Below are 19,877 nucleotides of genomic sequence, written 5' to 3'. Positions count from 1 at the left end.
GATGTATGATATAAATTAGACTTTGGAAGCTTTATGAGACCTCGCTAATATGAAGCATGTCTATGGAAGGAAGCTCATAAATGCACAAGGATGCATAGTATCACTACATTGATATGAAGCATGCACGTGAAAGGAAGCTGGGATGTACAATATTCAGAGAAATGGCAACAAAGCCAAGAGTGCACAGGGAATCAGCCCTGATTAGGCAAAAGGTGCATGGGGCATGTGGAGATACTCAAATTTGTATTAGGGTTGCATGAGAGGTGAAGCAAGGCACAAGAAAGCAAGCCAAGAGTGCATACGAAATCAACCATGATTAGGCAAAAGGTGCATGGGGCATGTGGAGATATTTAAATTTGTATTAGGGTTCCATGAGAGGTGAGTCGAGGCACAAGAATGCAAATCATATAGAAGAATATTATATGAATCACAAGTCAATAAATGTATTTGACATTTCAATTAAACATTCCTTCCCATTGTAAAATTGGCAATGTTCAGTAAGACAGATTTCAATTTGATGCTTAGATCTTAGAAAAAATATAAATTGATACACAAAATCATGGAGACTTCGCCAAACATAGATCCCTTTCCTTCCTATATTTTCTCATCAAAAACTTAAGCATATCATTAGTATGTAATCATTGATAAATTAGATCACTAAAGGAAGAAGTGAATCATTGAAAGAAGATCTCTTAACCATTTTGCTAAAATATTTCCTCTCCTCACTTAGTAGTGAAAACTAATGATTCAGGGTTAGATATCAACCAAGATTTCGCAGCCATGGATGGGTTCGATCATTTGATGAGCACTTTGAATTTATCAGTATACATCCTTGAATTTATCAGTATACATCCGTTCACTATCATATAGTAAAAGTATTCGACAACAATGATTTACACACTTTGCAAATGCTCACAAGTGATCTAATTAAATCTCTATAACAACCACCAATTTGATTCAATAACATGCACAATCTTGTTCCCTTTCACAAACTACTTATCTTCATCGATAAATTGATATTCAGTGCAATTGCCTTCACGAAAATGGGAGCGACATTCTACCATGTTGCGGGAAAGTATTTGCTCTATAACATTTAAAGAAGGCTATTGAATACTAACTTGGCAGAGAACACAACACGTTTCTATGTCTTTGCATTGCATGCATGTCAAAGGTCCACAACATTAAGGTGTACTATCATCATATACCAAAATAGGGAAAAAGGAAAATTATGTCGATTGCAGCAATTACCATGGACATTGGGCTCACCTCCCAAGTTTCAGTTGACCCATGCACCCTATCCTCCATGTGCATGAGGATTGGCCCATATTTGGCTTTTAAAATAAATTAAATGCTTGAATCATATTATTTTGTCCAACCATGCACATTACATTGCTCATTGTTACATCCATGACACGTTTTGATCCAACCATCCCAAAACTCATTTGGTAAAGTCAATTCATTGCATCACCCAAACATTTTGGTGCTTTGCTTCCTCTTCTTGAATTTTGTTTTTGCATTGGCTCAATTCCATGATTGTGTTTTCAATGGAATCAAAGACACCAACCTAGTGCGGGATGGAATGGAAAATATCAATTTTATAATTCCTGACGAAATCACGAACATAACGCAACATATGCTGAGCCATGCTCGGTATATGTTTCTACTTTGAATAATTTCATTTTTCTTCTAGTACCACATTTTATGAGAGGATACCAGCCCCTAAAACTCTACTTTGTTGAAAGCATCCTCCTTTTTCCCCGACTCATCACAAAGAAATGCAAGTAGGTGAATTAACTATAACATTGAGTTTGCATCTTTGTTTTAAGAAAGTCTAGGTGAGTGAGGAAGTACCGAAAGAGAAGTGAGGAAGTACCGAAAGAGAATTTGGCATTTATGACTAGCATTTATTACTCTAAGGCTTTAGGTTTGCTCATCTTTTTTTCATCATCAAATAGGGCTTTTCCATAACAATGGCTACATCAAATAGGGCTTTTCGCTTTTCCATAACAATGTATAGATTTCCATGGTTGAGAGAAGAAAATAAAAGCACATTTATGACTATAAGGTTTTTAGGTTTTCTCCTCTTTTTCTCATCATTAAATGGGGATTTTCTCTATTGTAACAACAATGTCTAGATTTCCATAGTTGAGAGAAGAAAATGCATGCACTAATGTAGATGGTTAGTAATACAAATATTGGTTTTTTCTTTATTTTTTCATTTTTTTGTTAAAGGTCTACCCCTTTTAGGTTTATTGTCAACTTTATGACAAATCAAGTCATCTCCACTAAATAGAATTGATGGAATTTACTTGTAAATAATTTTCCTCAAGTTCTCCTCTGAGAAGAAAATGGTATTTCTCCTCTAAGACCTTTGGTTGGAACATTCAAATTGGGTCAAAGCTACTCTCAAGCTATTTCACTTCAAATTAAAAGTAAGAGCTATAATGGAACTTCAAATTTACTATAAGTATGCCAAAGAACTGTGCAAATGACATATTATAAATTTCAAATTACTTATGGAATTGAGCATAACATAATAGTTTTGCATTCGAATCAAATCTATAGAATACAAGGACATTCATTTAATAATGGGAAAAAGCACAAAGTGAGGATTAGTGTTTATTACTAAACCAAAGGGGGAATATCATGATGTTTATATGTCACTAGCTAGTATTCATAGAAAGTAGGTGCTTCACCCTCAACTCAAAATTTAAGTAAAATGGCTAAACATAGTTCAACAAATGAACCTATCTAAAGGATGGAGTTTCGAGATAGATGCAAGAACATATGTTGATGGATTTTCAAGATAGATATAAGAGCATATGCTAATTTTTATTTTATGTATGTTGGAATGTTGGAAAAGGGGTAGAAGGTTGCAAGGAATAGCCCACCCAACAAAAAGCTTGATACCTTGGATGATGCCTATGAGGTAGTCCCTTATGATGATGCTTATGACCTAGTTCTTAAGATTGAGACCCTGTAGTAGATCCAGAACTAGTAGTCAAGTTGTTTTTTCTACATGTTTGAGGTGAAGGTGGTTGCAGATGGATGCAAAAGCACTTCTTGAAGAAGAATCTTATAAAGATGATGGGAAGGAGGAGAACCAGGATGAAGATAGTGGGAAGGAGGATAACAAGGATGATGGTACTATTACCACTCAAACTAGCAGGGGACCTAAAGGGGAATCCCTAAGGGAAAATTCTAGGCAAAGGGCAACAAATGGAGTCTTAGCCCATTGTCAACTTAGCTAAAGCTCCCTTCTATTTATGGAATTTCACCGATGGGAGGAGACCCAATATGTATGGATTCACCAATGAATGATACTTCAATGGATATGAGTGACTCAGACCCTTTCCGAGAAGGTTTTGAAGAATGGGACTTGCTTGCTTTCTAAGCAAGGTACTATGTGCTTCTAGGGAAAGGAGGATGTTGTGGGTTAAGTGTATGAGGATAGACTTTGAAAGGAGTTTCCCAAACCCTAAATCCTTGTTTAAGTGGCATCCTAAATGGTTCTTGAAGAATAGTCCCTTGAAGGAATGGGACCACACAGGACCTGGTCTAGGGTATGAGGAAGGTATGGAATAATCAATGATTTTATTACCCTAGACAAGGTGGGAAGGATCAAAGAAAGTATTGGAATCGATAATGTTGTTTGACCATGGGAATTGCTAACCTTGGGGATGGAAGGGCAAGTTATGGTCCTGGATCTAGGGCTTGGGTTTTCTCCCAACTCCACTGTCGGGATATCTTTAAATATGGAGGAGCACTAAAAGAAACCCCAATGCAGGAGAACCTAGGAGATCTAACTTTTTTAGTGGCTAACTTGTCGAAAAAATGATGCCTTAGGCACCCTAATGTGGCTAGACTTGGGGGAAGGTGAAAGAATAGGAGTTTTGGTGACCACCCATGGTAGATCAGTGCCTTAGTACTTGGGAGAATGGAGTCTATGTTGATTATATGTAATATTTCTTGGTTTCCAGTCAAGAAGGCCTCAATATTACTTCACAAACCCTCTAGGTCAAGTGAGAGAAATCTAGCGACTTTTATACTTCAAATGCACAAGAGGAACGACTTGTCAAGGTCAAATTTTACCTCTAGGAAATTTTTCTCATACTACAAGGGTTAGTGCATGGATAGAACATTATGATAGAGACAATCCCACAATATTAAGCAACAATTTGCATGCAACAATTAACCTTAAAACAACGAAAATCCCATCCAACATATATGGCAAAGAAACAAGAATAGCACTAAAAATTGCATACTTACAGTGCAGTAGAGTATATTCAACGAGTCACAAATGACAATAAATAAGCTCCAAGAGAAGATAAACTAATAAACATACATAAAAAGTCATCCATAAATTCTCCAATTCATCCTCCAGCGAAAATTGTGAAATTCTCTAAAGAAGAGAGAGATCCAATCCAAAGTTATGATACAAAATGATCTCACCTCACTTGTATTTATACACATCTAAGGAGTTTGAATTAGCCTCCTTAGCCTACATAAGCCCCAAAAATAAAATAATGTGCTAATAATACAACTTTTGGTGACAAGCCCACCAAACTAGCTAATGAATGAAAAGATAAGCCTCTCAAGAGGTCAAATAATAATATATGCATGTCGTAGGGACCGTTAAGAGGCCTAATGAGGTCCATAGGTGCCATAATAAAGAATAGGACCCTCAAAAGCAGTGGAAAAGGGGTTGGCCCCTTGTAATAACTCGTGGTGTTTCAAATGTAACTCAATTTTGAGAGCTCTACAAGGAAAACCCTGCACCTAGGGTTTAGCACTGTTCTTGAACAGGTTCACCAACAGTTCTGGCAGCACACAGAGACTGATTAGTTGATCTCCTCCTCAGAGGCCGTGTACTGGCCCAACAAATGACAGACGGGGGGTCCACTGGGACCCCATCTTACAGGGAAATAGTCATGCAAAAACACACAACTCACAAAGGTTTCAATATCTATGGGTATGAAGCCCGAAAAGACAGCTCGGGGACAAGCAGCGGAAGAGCAACCCAGGGGCAGAAAGATCCAAATCGCGGATCAAAGATGCCAGGAAAAGTCAGTAGCAGGCAGGAGAAGCACGAGAACAAATCGAATGCAGGCCAAAATAGCTCAGACCCAATAATAGCTCCGTCAGATAAAGAAAAGGAACACATGGAGGGAAAACGCCCCATAGAAAATGAGGATAAAATGGAAGCTTCCAACCTCAGCCCTAAAAATACCCTGCAAGGAGTCTGCAAACCCAAAAAGAAGGAAGCCCTCCGTGTGGTTTTCTCAGATCCAGATATTCAGGCCTACAGAGACCACATGGTGGAGCATGTAATCATATGTAAGTTTATGGGCCTGTGGCCAACAGAAAGAGCTCTTTGCCAATGGATCAAACAACACTGGCGACCAAAAGGTGATGTCAAACTTCATCTTGGAGCTAAAGGTTTTTTTACTGTTGTATTTTCTAACCTAGAAGACAAAGATAGGATCTTCGATGGAGGGCCTTACTTCCTTTCATCAGCAGGCCTCTACATGAGGCCTTGGAAAGAAAACTTCGTACCTGAAAAGGATCTGTGTTGAAATGGATGTCTCAGGTGCCATACATGAAGGAATGTGGCTAGAGTTCAGAGATGAAGATTACTTTCAAGCCATCGACTACGAACATATCCCTTTCCGATGTAGGAAATGCCATGAACACGGTCACCTTGTAAGGGAATGCCCATTAATCAAACTAGTGGAAGAAGCCAAGCCTGAGCAGCCAGCCAAGAACCAAGAGGTTTTAAAAAAACCAAAATCACGACAAAGGGCCTACAGGAAAAGAGTAAACAAAGCCGTGACAGATCCCAACATAACTCTTAACCCCTTCAGCATTCTGGACTCAGAAGTAGACTCGGAAGGTAACAACAAAGAGACAAGGCTACCAGAAGCTCCTCAAAAAAATAAGGCAGACCACAGATCAACGGATGCAGAGGAAACCACTGAAAACACAGAAATACAAACGCATGAAGTAGCAGATGAACGAGATGAAGACACAGACATGCTAACAAGCGATGGGGGAAGCGAAGACCTGGAACTCAATGAAGTTCTAGAAAAAGAAGGGGTAAACGTGTCAGATATGGAAAAGCACTGGAGAACACAAGGGCTGGAAAATATCCCGGAGGAAGAAATAAAGAAGATTAGCGACCTCTTCATAGCAAGACAACAAGCGGCACTAGACAAGCAAAAGAAAAGATTAGGAATCATGAAAGGCACTGGTAACCAATCCAAAAGTCTTTTTCTTCATTCATTAGGACGGAAACAAAACAAGAAGAGAGGCCGAAGGACGAATGGAGAGGTTCTTCATGATTTGGGTATCTTTATGATCAATTTAGACAAAATGAAGGATTTACACGCCTTCCTGTCCTACCAATAACCTCATCATTATTAATGAAAATCATCTCCTGGAATACAAGAGGGCTCAACAGCCACGTCAAACAATGACTTCTCAAGGGGAAGTTACAACAGGAAAAGCCAGATATTATGCTCATTCAGGAAACAAAATGTGCCACTGATCAGCTGGAGATCATCACCAAAAAGCTAGGAAAAACTATCAAATATATAGACATAGCCAGTCACGGATGGGAAGGAGGCATTGCAACCCTCTGGGACTCCAGAGTCATTGAAATCACCTCCATGGAAGCTACCAGATCATACATTGCCACAGAATTTCAACTAACAGGTAATTCTGAAACCTACCTCTGTACAAATGTCTATGGGCCTCAGCGTTTAGAAGATAAAATTTCTTTTCTGAACTCTTTAATGAAGTTAAAGCTAAGACACCAACATTCAAAGATCATAATGGGAGGGGATTTCAACATGATTACCACCCTCCTGGAAAAAAAAGGAGGCCTTAGGCGACTAAATAGAGACTCAGAACTCTTTGTTGACTTCATGGAATCCGCCCAACTGGTCGACATCCCCCCAAAAAATGGGCTCTACACTTGGAACAACCGAAGAGGAGGAGAACACCGGATAGCCTCTCGCCTTGACCATTTTTTGATCTCAGAAAACATCTTACTGGAAGGAACAACAGTTGACTCTGATATCCTTCCCTGTGGGGGATCAGACCACTGGCCCATCGCCCTGGAAGCTGCTTTTCTTGAGACCCCCAAAAACAGGCCATTCATATTTGAGAAATTCTGGCTAACTCACCCAAATTTTCCTGATCTGGTGAAAAAATGGTGGGAAGAACCCAGAAATATAAGGGGGACCAAAATGTTTAAACTCCAATCCAAACTAAAACACATCAAACACAAAATCAAGGAATGGAATGCAACCGAGTTTGGTAATATTTTCCAGGAAAAGCACGAGATAGAAGACCGACTAAGTCAAATTCATAAGGACTGGGCTTCAGGGATTAACAGGGAGGACTCAAATGAACAGGAAAAGATACTAATGCAGAAATGGCAGCTCTGCTACCAACAGGAATAAATCCTTTGGAAACAAAAGTCTCGCATCCAATGGTTGAAGGAGGGAGAGAAAAATACAAAGTTCTTCCATAGATCAACGATGGATTACAGGGGGGCTAACAAAATCCTGAAGCTGACCAATGCATCTGGAGAAGTTATTCAAAATCATAATGAGATTTCAACTTTGCTTACTAGTCATTTTAAGCAAATTGCCCAGGAATCTCAAGAAGATCGATCGGAAGTGAGAGAGGAAATAATTCAGGCCATACCCCAAATCATTACTCCAACACAAAATGCCTCTCTGTTAAGAAAAATCTCAATGGAGGAGGTGGAGTAGGCTGTTAAAGACATGCCAAATGATAAAGCTCTGGGCCCAGATGGGTTTACTATAAACTTCTACAAAGCTTGTTGGCAAACTGTCAAAACAGAGGTCTGGGAAGTAGTTGAAGATTCAAGACGATCTGGTTCAATTCTTAAAGGCCTAAACTCTACTTTCCTAGCCCTAATCCCCAAAGAAGAGGAAGCCTTAACTCCAGAAAATTTCTGCCCCATAGCTCTGTGCAACGTGATTTATAAAATCATCTCTAAGGTCATCGATAACAGACTCAAACCTATCCTCCCGGACATCATCTCGGAGGAGCAGTCAGGATTCGTGGAAGGCAGACAAATTCTGGACAATATCCTCTTGGCGCAGGAGATGATACATACTTTGCAGTCCAGAAAAATCCCCGGTATGATGATTCAGCTCGACCTTTCAAAAGCTTTCGACAAAGTGAATTGGAATTACCTGGAGGCCACATTAAGGGCTTTTGGTTTTGACAATCGGTGGACCAAATGGATTCTCGCTCTTATCAAGTCAACAAATTTCTCTATTTTGGTTAATGGATTCCCCTCGGCCACCTTCTCTCCTTCCCGAGGCATAAGGCAAGGAGACCCTCTGTCCCCCTTCCTTTTTGTGATCCTCATGAAAGGGCTTAGCAGATATATTCACAGAGCCAAAGCGGAAGGGAAAATCAATGGATTGCGCCCTCTCCCCTCCACCCCTGCAACTACTCACCAGCAATTTGTCGATGATACTATACTGCATGGATCTCCAACTGTCAAAGAGGCCAAGGCTTACAAGTCTATCTTATCTCTTTTCAGCGTGGCTTCAGGTATGGACATAAACCATTCCAAATCGACAATTGTTTTCTTTAACACTCATGTTTCAATTCAGAGCCATCTCACCAGCATCCTAGGCTTTCGAAATGGTTCTTTGCCCTCGAAATATCTGGGAGCCCCGCTCACCACCAAGCCTTGGCAAAAGGTTCATTGGGAAAGGCTCATAGAAAACATGGAAAAAAGATGCAACCATTGGACCCACAGGGCACTCAACTTTGCAGGGCGCCTTGTTTTAACTAAAGCCATCCTGCAGGCCATCCCTCAGTACATGCTTTCTATCCTCCCGACGCCCAAGGCCATCCTGCAGAAAATTCGATCCATCCAAAGATCCTTTTTATGGAGTGGCAGCGCAGAGAAGAGGAAATGGGTTCTCGTGGCCTGGGAAAAGATCTGTAAATCGAAACTTGCTGGAGGGTTAAACCTAATAGCCCCGATATTAGCAACAAAACTGGGGGAGCTAAACTATGGTGGCGCTGGCTGAAAGAGACCAACCTTCCCTGGGCCAGACACTAGAAGGCGAAATACACTCCCAACTGCAGTAACCAGGACCTCATAAGACTTCAAGAATTACCGGAAGGCTCTCCAATCTGGAACCTAGCAAAAAGAAACCGAAACCTTATTCAGGACGACAGCTTCTGGGAGATCCGAAATGGGGAATCATCCCTCTTCTGGGAAGATGCCTGGCAACAACATCCAAAGCTTGAAAACCCAGACCTTGAAGATTACAAAACAAACTGTCATAATAGGGGAAAAATCACCGTTCATCATTACTGGACCCCCAATGGCATTGACCAGGGTTGGAGAGAATGGACCCTTCCAGATACCGAAAACCCTAATGAGGAAAATAATAGCATTCAAGACCTGCTTCAAGTCCTTCACAAACGAAAAATTAGGATAACCTCGAAGGCGGACAAGCTGAGGTGGGGTATGAAGGGCAATGGAAACTTCACTCTTAAAGAAGCCAGAGAGCAGTTGGAACTCACAGAGTAGGGGGAGACAGCCCCTTGGTTCACCAAGGTTTGGGATCCCTTATTCTGGCCAAAAATTCAAACTTTTCTATGGCTCCTTATGAGGCGTAAGACGCTCACCTGGGAGAACCTGCGAAAAAAAGGCTTTGAAGGCCCCTCATTTTTCCCTATGTGTAATCAAGCAGAAGAAACCATGAATCATTTATTCAATACATGCGAATGGGCTAACCACATTTGGCAAGGGATAGAAATTATCATGCAGCAAAACAGAAGAGATATGGACTCCATCCAAAACACCATCACCAATTGGCCAAGTAATTACTCTGAAAACCCTCAAATCAATAGCATATGGAAAGTTCTGCCAGGTTTTATCACATGGACAATATGGAAAGAAAGGAACAGAAGAATTTTCCAAAACGAGCACAAGAATATAGAGCACCTAAGAATTACCGTAATGGAGAATATTCGCCAATTGATTTTGGTAAAAAGTAAAGTAGACCCATCCAACCAAATCTCTGCGGATGACCAGAGAATCCTGAAGGCCTTCAATATCAGCTATGACCAAAGCCAAAAGCCCCAAGCTAACCAGCAGAACATAAACAACACTCCAAAGGATTGGACTCGGCCTCCTGAGGGCTTCCTGAAACTGAATTTTGATGGCGCCTCGCGAGGTAACCCGGGACCAGCTGGCATAGGAGGCCTCATTCGAAACCAGAGAGGTGAAATAATCCATATCTACAGTCAAGCATTGGGCGAGGGCACTAACAATGAAATGGAATTCGCAGCAATGGAAAAAGGTTTAACAATTCTTCAAAGAAACCAGGCAGAAAACGCAGTAATCGAGGGTGACTCTGAGGTTGCCATTCTGGTGGCAAGGAAAATCTATGAGGGAACGCCGGCCAGTAAGGCTACTAAGCACTGGCGCCTAACTATGGTCACAGAGAGCATAGGGAAATTGCTTGGAAAAATGAAAGGCCTCATCTTCCAGGCGGTAAGAAGGCAGGCTAATTCGGTTGCCGACCACTTGGCAAACCATGGGATTGAGAACCCAAACGGAATGGTGGACAGCTGTTGGCATCAGGTCGAGAGTAATCAATTAAAGGAACGGTGCTCTCACCTCGCACGAATAGATTTGGTGGCAGCTGACAAGGTAGAACGACAGACCGCCTAATTCAATACCACAAGAGTATGGATAGGTCGACGGGACGAGAGCCATCAATACACATCAAGCACAGAAGGACAACCGGGTTGAAGGGAATAATGTGCATCGCAGGCCACAGTCAATTGTACAATAACATGATCCGGAGTGACATAAGCCGCCGCAGAACCGCAGGACAGAGGGACACTTGGCACCTTCAGAACCGTGCAGGAGGAGGTGATCGAAAACATTCTCAATCATCGAAATTCCCCTTCACAACTCTGAATCGCAGCATTTATGTTGATCGGACATGCAATTTGCATGTCGCGATCTGCCCCACCGCCCAAAATCTTCCCGCTATTATCTATATATCCTTCCTTGCTCTCCTTTGGAGCATCAATGTTTCGGTGCTCAACAATCAGAGATCATCGATTTGTATTTTCACTCAGGCAAGCAAGGCAAGCAACAATCAAGAGAGGGCTCCCATGGCGGGAGAAGGATGTCGAAACCAGTCTGCAAACAACGACCTGCGGCTAGCTAGAGAAATGTTCGAGCGGAGAACGTCTGAACGGAACAAACGGAAAATTATTGACCTGGAGGCCTCTGCACAGGAGGAAGAGAGTAAGTTTTCTGACCATCAGTTAAGCCAGGAAGTTGACTGGCTGCAAGATCCGGGGACGACCAGTACTCGGGCGACTCTGTTAGTTCGCACCCAAGCAGAAGCGTGGCGCATGAAGACCATCCTGGCTAAGGCCATGGATGTCCAAGCGGAGCAGGCTGAGCAATTGCGAACTCTCCAGCAGTTTGCTGCCACAATGACTAAGGAGCACATGGCTGTGGTACAAAGCAGTGAATTTAAACTCACCGCTGTGCATGAGGAGGTTGATACCATAAGCAGAAAGCTCACTGTCCTGATCAAGCTACTCAGGAAAAACATTGAGCAAGACAACAAGCCTCCAGAGCCGCAACGGGGTGGTCCGTCGAAGGTCAACTAGGAAAATGCACTCAACTGCAAAGAGATGCACACAGTGCCTGACTCCCCAAACAAATTCTGATCAGTCTCCCCTATCCCTCTGTCGGACTTTGTTATGTATGTTCTGCTTTTATTCTCTCAGTTATGTGCTCGCCAGTTTTTGGCCTAAGTCGCCCTGCGAGGTGTACTGTTCGGCAGCACTCTGTTTCTCTGTTTCTACTGTTTTCAAACTGTTGTTAGCTGGTAAGGCCTGCTTCATAGCGGCTAGTCATCTGCTTCGGCAGATTTTTTGTACTATATGCTACTTTTGTTAATATCAAAGCTTATTTACACAAAAAAAACTTGTGGTGTTTCAAATGATTGTGGGGGCACACAAGTGTCCTCATGGGTCTCCAAAAAAATATAAGATGCTTGTAGGTCACCCTCAAGGGCTAAGATGATGGTGTAGGTGATGCCACATCATCTTAGAAGTCCTGGATCATTTTCCAAGTGTATGGTGTAGATTTGGGGCCGAATGGGCATGATGGATCAAATGCATCCTCTCTCTGAATGGCTGTGGGGATCCATGGAGTGTACTCTATTGCTGTCGAGGTCTATGACTCTCATGCTCACCCTACATGTGCCAATGTATCCCTCTGGAGGGTTAGGACCCCGTATAGGGAGACCAAACCCCAAATGGAAACCATTTGCAATCTTACATAAGATCCAATGTGTCCCTTAGGCTTCCAGTAAAACAGCCATTAAAGAAATCAAGCAAATGAGCTTACCTAATTATGGACCACAGGTGGGGACTTCATAATGGCTTGCCCTTCCATAATGGGATTTTGGATTTGCCAATGTCTTCTAAACTCCTAATGGGGTTAAACAAGTAGCATATTAGGTGGTTTCTGCTTTTAAAGGGGATAATATAGTCAAGGTATATCTGTCAAAAGGTGATGGCATGTGGCAGATAGGTGAATGAGGTAGGCAATGAGAGGGGGCAGCCCTCAGTCACATTTTGGGCACAAAGGTAGCTAATAAGAGGGGAAGCCCATCCTTGGGTTTATAAGGTGTAGGAGGGAGAAATCATGGTACATAAGGTGCACCGACCTTGATTTTTCCACCCTCCTTTATATGCCTTTTGCCTTGTTATGATTTTCTTTGATTAACTACTCGGGGCTCAAAGGGTTAGAGCATGATGTATAAGATATAGTAGTGAATTAAACCCTTTAAGGTGGGGCAGTTCATCGCCCACCAAGGGTTTGGAAAATCATGGGTTCCTATATGATGAAGAGGCTCATAGAACCTATTGGAACCAGGGTGATGGCCATGATGATGGGGTAGAGATCATGTATTGGTTTTTGCCCACGTGCTAAATGCTTTTGTCACAACCATATTTGGCATTTTGTGGTACTTTTCCTGTTGAATGTGGCCATATATTTTTTTAGCTTCTATTTTAGCTGCATCAACCTTCGGGCTTCATTCCATGTCATTACCCAAGGTTTGGGAAAAGGGAAGGGGTGAGCTGACCCTATGTGGACCCAGGTGGGAAAAATGAAGGATGGGGTAATGATGAATGGAAAGAGGGTAATATGAGCGGATAAGGGAGTGGGACCACACAACCAAAATCAAGGTTTCCCATGAAATACCATCCCTAGAACCAAATGGTTAGTAAGAGAGATCCCATGGGACTAGAATCCAAGGTCAATGCCTAAAAGGGGTCTAGGGGACAAAAGCACAAACCTAACCCATTCTTTCTACCAAATCCCCCATTAATCCATACCCAGAAGTGTCCATGATAAGCAAACCACAGTACTCAATTTCAAAATGACAAGGCATACCTTTAGATTCAGGAAGCCCCCCTTCAAACATACAATCATGGCAGATGGTTGAAGGACCACATGGCTAGCTCAAGTGGCGGAGAAAATGGCACAATGAGCTAGTTGATGACTGCAAGGGGTTGCACACTACTGACTAAGGACCATCTTGGAGAAAAGAAATCTCCTAGGGATATTACCCACAAAATAGTGGGTAACAGGTACCAAGTACGGGAAGGCTCCATCACTGCAGTTGTGGAGGTAACATTGACCTCACATTTTCCATGTAAAAATTCATGCATGGATGGAAATTTTGTTGAGTAGAAGCTTCCCATGCTTGGAAGGTTGTATTAATAGTTCTACCTAGCAGCAACTCTATTGTTAGATAATGTGGACTGTGAGCCTCTCACTACATTGCTTGCAACAATGTGAAAACATAATTATTGAATATTATTCACAACCTAACTACTAACCCTAGTGGCTCGTTGCTAAGTGTGAGAAGTGAAAATGACCAATGACAAATTTGGTTCTTTATATTGATTTGTTATATTTGAAAATTCCAAAAAACAATTCACATACACATGGACAATAAAGTCAAATAAAAAAATATTTAAACAAATTAGAAATTGGATTTACAAATGACATCCACTTAACATAGAACTTCATATCAATTTTAGATATCATTGTAAATTTCATACAAAATTTTGAATATCATTGTAAATTTCATACAAATAATGACACTTCTGGTCTATTGGTCTATTTAGAAATAGAATTTCTAAAATTTCCATTCTTTAAAAAAAATAAAAAAATAAAAAAATTTTATATTTAATAATTTAATATTAATCTATTCTCAAATAAAAATTCCCAAATTTCCATTCTCAAACAAATACTTCAAATCTAATAATCTAATAATATTATAGATAGTATAAATAATGTAATAGATTATAGATAGTATACATAAATGTAATAGATGAAATGGAAGATTTCCAAACAACTTTTCCATTTCAAAACTAGTGTTTATACCTCCACTCTTCCCTGACTTCAAATTCTCAGACCTCTCTTACAAATTTGAATTTACAATGAAAAACTATAATCCCAGCAAAGAAGACACGGAGTACTAATAATAATAATCAGTTCTCATGTCTATACAGTCGAAAGTGTGTTGTATAGTACATGTTCAAATTTATGGTACCCAAAGTGTTACTAGCACTTTTCCAAGCCATTGCATCTCAGGGCGAAAAGTGTGGCCCAGCACATTTCTGTTTTGAGGGCTAAACTTTTGCTTCTCTTACCGTTTTCATCTTTTCCCATAAAATGCCACCTGCCACCTTTAGATATGAAAATTTACGATGCGAAACCACGTAGCAACAAAGGTGGCAGCCTGCCATCGCCCCTAGGTCGGAATCCATCGATTCATCAAGTCGAGACGCTGAAAAACTATAGTATATGTATACCCACCTGTAGCTTCCACTTACCCAAACTGAAAAGAAAGGCAAGACGCTGAAACACATCCCGTGTGCAGTAACAAAGTGGATTGACTCAATACGAGAAGAAGAATTCCATGGAAAAAATGACTAAGAGGGAAAAGAAGAAGGAAGAAAAACTCCAGCGGGAACTTGAAGCGATTGAAGATCATCGCTCGGTGGCATACAAGGCTGGGACACCGCTGTACGCAGGAAAGATCTCTGAAACGGACCAAATTCATCTCTTCAACGATATGAATCCAAAGTCGAGAGGCCAGCAAACTCGTACTGATTCTCCTGAAGAATCTAACCATGTGGAGGATACTGTTTCATATCCCTTTCCACACCCCATTCCTCCCAAGGTCCTCAGGTGATGTTGCTAATGGTCATATCACATGATAAATTTTAGATTCATTCTGTTCTCATCATTATTCTATAAGCATTTTTGATTTGTGTGGATCTTGGGTGTAGGGAAGAAAATGATCCAGAAGTGAGGGAGGGCATTGAACAAATTGGCGGTGGCCCTGGTGAAGTCCGAGACATTGATGGGAGGCTCATTACACCAGAAGATGCAAGAGTGTACGTGCCTGGTCTTATGATCTGATTTAATTTTTTTTGGTGGCTTAGAAAAAAAAAAGAGAAAAGTCCAGGGAAAGCTGAAAAGTATATGCTTCTAACAAACATTTGTAGATGATATGATATCCTTATAGTGATTTTTTCCCATATTTGTGCTCACCCACCAGATTCGAATAGAGACTCCTTGCATTTCTAACAGAAACTCTATGATACTCTTTGCATATTCGAAGAGAAACTCTCTGCATAGTGCGCTTATTGCTCCTTATTCATGTAATTCTGATAGTCCACATGCTATTGCCTGTCGATGTTCACATAAATTAGCACATCTCATCACCCCCTGAAGGTTGTTTGTTGCTCACTTAGATTCGTATATCTTTACCACCCCTTAACAATGTGATTCGAACAGGCTACATGCTGATACAGGGCAAGTGATAATCCTCGTCGGAGATGGGCGTGCTAATCCTGGTAATAGATGGCAAACTAGCTTTAAATGCTATATAGGTTAGATTAAAGGGTGGATTAAAGTTAGATTTAGGGTGATTAAATGCTATATAAATTGGAATATAGGTTGGATTAAATCCTATAACCTATATAGAAATACATTACATTATGTATAAGGGTGGATTAAAGTTAGATTGAGGGTGATTAAATGCTATATAGGTTGAGGTTGATTAAATGCTATAGAAGTTGAAACATAGGTTGGATTAAATCCTATAACCTATATAGGAATACATTACATTATATACCCATTACATTATATGTAAGTTAGATAAAACACATTATATTAGGTTCGATTTGAATCCTATATGCTATATAGGTTTAGATAGATTGAGGGTGGATTAAATTTTAATTAAATACATTATATATAAGTTAGATTAAACACATTATATTAGGTTGGATTGAATCCTATATGCTATATAGGTTAAGGTTGATTAAATGCTTGCTTGCATTATATACTATATATAAGTTGGGAAATTTAGGTTTGATTAAATCCTATAAGGTATATAGATTGAGTGTGGATTAAATACATTATATGATATATATCGTCTGAGCTATATAGATTGAGGATGGAATAAATACATCATACTAAATAAATAGTCTGAGGTTGGATTAAATACATATAAGTTCCGAAATATAGAGGTTGGATTAAATACATATAAGTTCCGAAATATAGTTCGGACATATAGCTATATAGCGTTGAGGTTGCATTCGATGCTATGTATAAGTTGAGAAGAGTTGAGAAATATATCAAGGGATCCTATATATATTTTATAATCTTTTCCATAATCTATAATCAATGGAAATACATATACAATACAATATTTTTACATATATATAATAGATATGTGCAATAGATATTATCTATTGCATATACACAATATACAATATTTTTGTTGGATTATATATATATGCATTAGAATATACATAATAAAATAGGCCTATACAATAGATTGAACTGAATATATTTTAATATAATAGAATATATTGAATAGAATATATTTTAATATTATATATATTTTGGATTAAATATATATACACAATTATGAATTGAATATAAATCCAATATTTTGGATCCTAACTTTATATCTCAATACTATATAAAATATGCAGATTGTGACCTACACTTTAATATGCAATATTTGAAGCCTATATGCAATATTTGAATCCTATGTATATCTCAATCTATAATCCAATATTTTGGATCCTAACTTTATATTTCAATATTATATAAAATAAGCAGATTGTGACATACACTTTAATATGCAATATTTGAATCCTATGTATATCTCAATCTATATCTGTACATCCATTTTAATTATTTGGATCTACATCGTTGATCTATAAACTATTTAATGCAGGTGTTGCAGGCGTCTTTATGTTTGATTGCTGATTTCCTGAATCCGCAATCAGCTCGGGGGGTGTTGCCTGGTGCTTATCGTTATTTATGTTTATTGTTTGTTGTTGTGAGTTATATTATATTGCTTATTTGCTGAACCTATACAATATTTAATCCATCGCATCGCTCGTTGCGGGGGTGAATATTGTTGGCCTTAATATTATTTATCACCGTTACAATATTTACCTACATTTGCATTGCTCGTTGCGGGGTGAATATTGTTTGTCTTAATATTATTTATCATCGTTGCAATATTTAATACATTTGCATTGCTACTGGGTTAATTTTGTTTGCCCTAATATTACTTACCGTTGTAATTTAGTTCATCTCGCCGGTCCCAAGATTACACAAAGGATTCTAATTTTGTAAAAGCATTATATATAATATGCGAGGCATATAGTGATCTGTAGATTAGTGCGGCTCTCACTGACCACTAGCCACTGAAGAAGTATACATAAAAACATTGTATATATGTTGGTAAATATTCCAAACCCTTGGGCTTTGACTGGTTGTGATGGTTTTATAAATCAATTTGAGCATTATAATATACTGATATGTAGATTAGTGCGGCTCTCACTAGCCACTAGCCCCAAGGGACTGTGATAGCATATAGTGATCTGTAGATTAGTGCGGCTCTCGCTAGCCACTAGCCCCAAGGGACTGTGATGACATTCTATCCAGTCCCTTGGACTTTAATTGGCTGTAATCGTTTTATAAATGATCTCACAACCCCTTGGGCTTTGATTGGCTGGATGGTTTTAGATAAACTTGAAAATTGATTGGCATTTATAGTTTTATAAATGCATTTGATTTTTTTTTGTCTCTAGTGTGTTATATATAGATATGGATATATATAGATTGAATATGTTGAATATGTGTTATATATATATAGATTGACTATGGATTACTTAATTGGATTGTGTAGGAGCAGAGTTATCTTTTTTTTCGGAAATATATTAGTTTATTCATGATATTCCTATTTGAGATGCACATGAGTGCGTTCAATTTTTTTCTTATTCATAACTGTTGCTCTTTGCTGTCTGTCTGATTGCAAGTATTTAATACAGATAAGGATGGCGGTGAATATAGAATTATGTTTAAATGTTGGGTATGGCTGTGAATATGGAATTAGGTTTAGGATTAAATGTTCGGTGATTTTGTACATGACATTTCATAAATACAGTATAGATAAGGATGCTGTGAAATACAATATAGATAAGGATGCTGTCTTCGTGATTCCGAAAATATTCGGAAATATTTAATACAGATAAGGATGGTTGTATTGAATTAGGCTTCAATGTTGGATGGTTTTGTACATGACATTTCTAGAATACAATTAGATAAGGATGGTTGTGAATATTTAATTAGGTTTCAAAGTTGCGTGGTTTTGTACATTACGTTTCTGTTGCTTTTCGAAATCTGTGATTGCCAAATATTCAGAAATATTTAATACAGATAAGGATGGCTGTGAATATGGAATCAGGTTTCAATGTTGGGTGGTTTTGTACATGACATTTCTGAGATTTAGGTTTCAAAGGTGGTTTTATACGTTACGTTTCCGTTGCTTTTCGGAATCTGTGATTGCCAAATATTCCGAAATATTTAATGCAGATGAGGATGGCTGTGAATATTTTTCTGTAATACCATCTAGATAAGGATGTGAATATTTTTCTGTAATACCATCTAGATAAGGATGGCTGTGAATATTTAATTAGGTTTCAATGTTTGGTCGTTCTGTACATGAAGTTGAGCATGATATAGATAGATGGGCGTGATTATATGATTATCAGGATTCAAAGGAAGGAAGCAGAATGCCTTTATCCGACGGGCAAAGGAAGTTTGTCTGCAAGAGCACAGTCTGCTGCAGCTGCTAATGTCAGGGAAGGCAATGTCGAGGAAAATGCTGGACCTTGCGCAACTCTCAACTTCATGCATGTAGTTGGAAGTATCGATGACGTGTAATTACTCTCTCATATCTTTTGAGAGACAGCCCGTCCAATATTTTTCGAATCGTTGATTCGATTATTAAGAGTTTGACGGTATTCCAGTTTCTTTTAGACAATAGTGATTGTGAAAGAGTTTTTCTTATTAGAGCATCTTTGCAATATTATAAGAGAGTTTTGCCGATTACCTTTGATCTTTGGAAACCACGAAGAAACAACCAGTTGTTTGTTTGGGATATACTGAGAATTCCACATTTCTTATGATTTGGGTTATATATTGTGGTTGACAAAATATCTTCATCTTTTAGAATGTAAGTGAATTGGGCGGACATTATTGAATACACATATAAAACTCTTTCACAGTATTATGTGTACCTTATAAAATGTGGGAATTCAACCGTGTACCTTATAAAATGTGGGAATGATATATTATGTAAATACAACCGTGTACCTTATAAAATGTGGGAACCTTACATTTTATACTGTAAAATATTTTACATATATTTTTTGTTATATAT

General features: G+C 39.1%; 1 protein-coding gene across 2 annotated transcripts; it reads left to right on the top strand.

Annotated features, from left to right (window-relative positions):
- The first annotated feature begins 14,943 nt into the window (after positions 1–14,943).
- LOC149160176 (uncharacterized) lies at positions 14,944–19,597 on the top strand. Of its 2 annotated transcripts, none has more exons than XM_089436653.1 (3): positions 14,944–15,313; positions 15,415–15,522; positions 19,207–19,597. In XM_089436653.1, exons 1-3 carry the CDS (start codon positions 15,042–15,044, stop codon positions 19,376–19,378), a joined length of 552 nt encoding a protein of 183 aa, XP_089292779.1. In that variant the 5' UTR covers positions 14,944–15,041; the 3' UTR covers positions 19,379–19,597. The 2 variants fall into 2 exon arrangements, with proteins under 2 accessions (XP_089292779.1, XP_089292780.1); XM_089436654.1 differs by lacking the exon at positions 19,207–19,597 and adding an exon at positions 17,379–17,410.
- The last annotated feature ends 280 nt before the right edge of the window (positions 19,598–19,877 follow it).

This window comes from Pinus tabuliformis, chromosome 5_2 (genome assembly GCF_031772625.1).
Source record: "Pinus tabuliformis cultivar Carrire ecotype Pingquan chromosome 5_2, CPIR1, whole genome shotgun sequence".
In the NCBI taxonomy this organism is placed as follows: Eukaryota; Viridiplantae; Streptophyta; class Pinopsida; order Pinales; family Pinaceae; genus Pinus; species Pinus tabuliformis.
The sequence above is the reverse complement of the archived record's forward strand: the minus strand, read 5'-3'. Positions and strand labels throughout refer to the sequence as shown.

What these genes read in the sequence shown, in the direction of transcription:
- LOC149160176 (XM_089436653.1), top strand. Translation starts at nt 15,042, where the DNA reads ATGGAAAAAATGACTAAGAGGGAAAAGAAGAAGGAAGAAAAACTCCAG. An exon ending in ATTCCTCCCAAGGTCCTCAG is followed by an intron (nt 15,314 to 15,414) that starts GTGATGTTGCTA and finishes TCTTGGGTGTAG; the next exon opens with GGAAGAAAATGATCCAGAAG. An exon ending in ACACCAGAAGATGCAAGAGT is followed by an intron (nt 15,523 to 19,206) that starts GTACGTGCCTGG and finishes TATGATTATCAG; the next exon opens with GATTCAAAGGAAGGAAGCAG.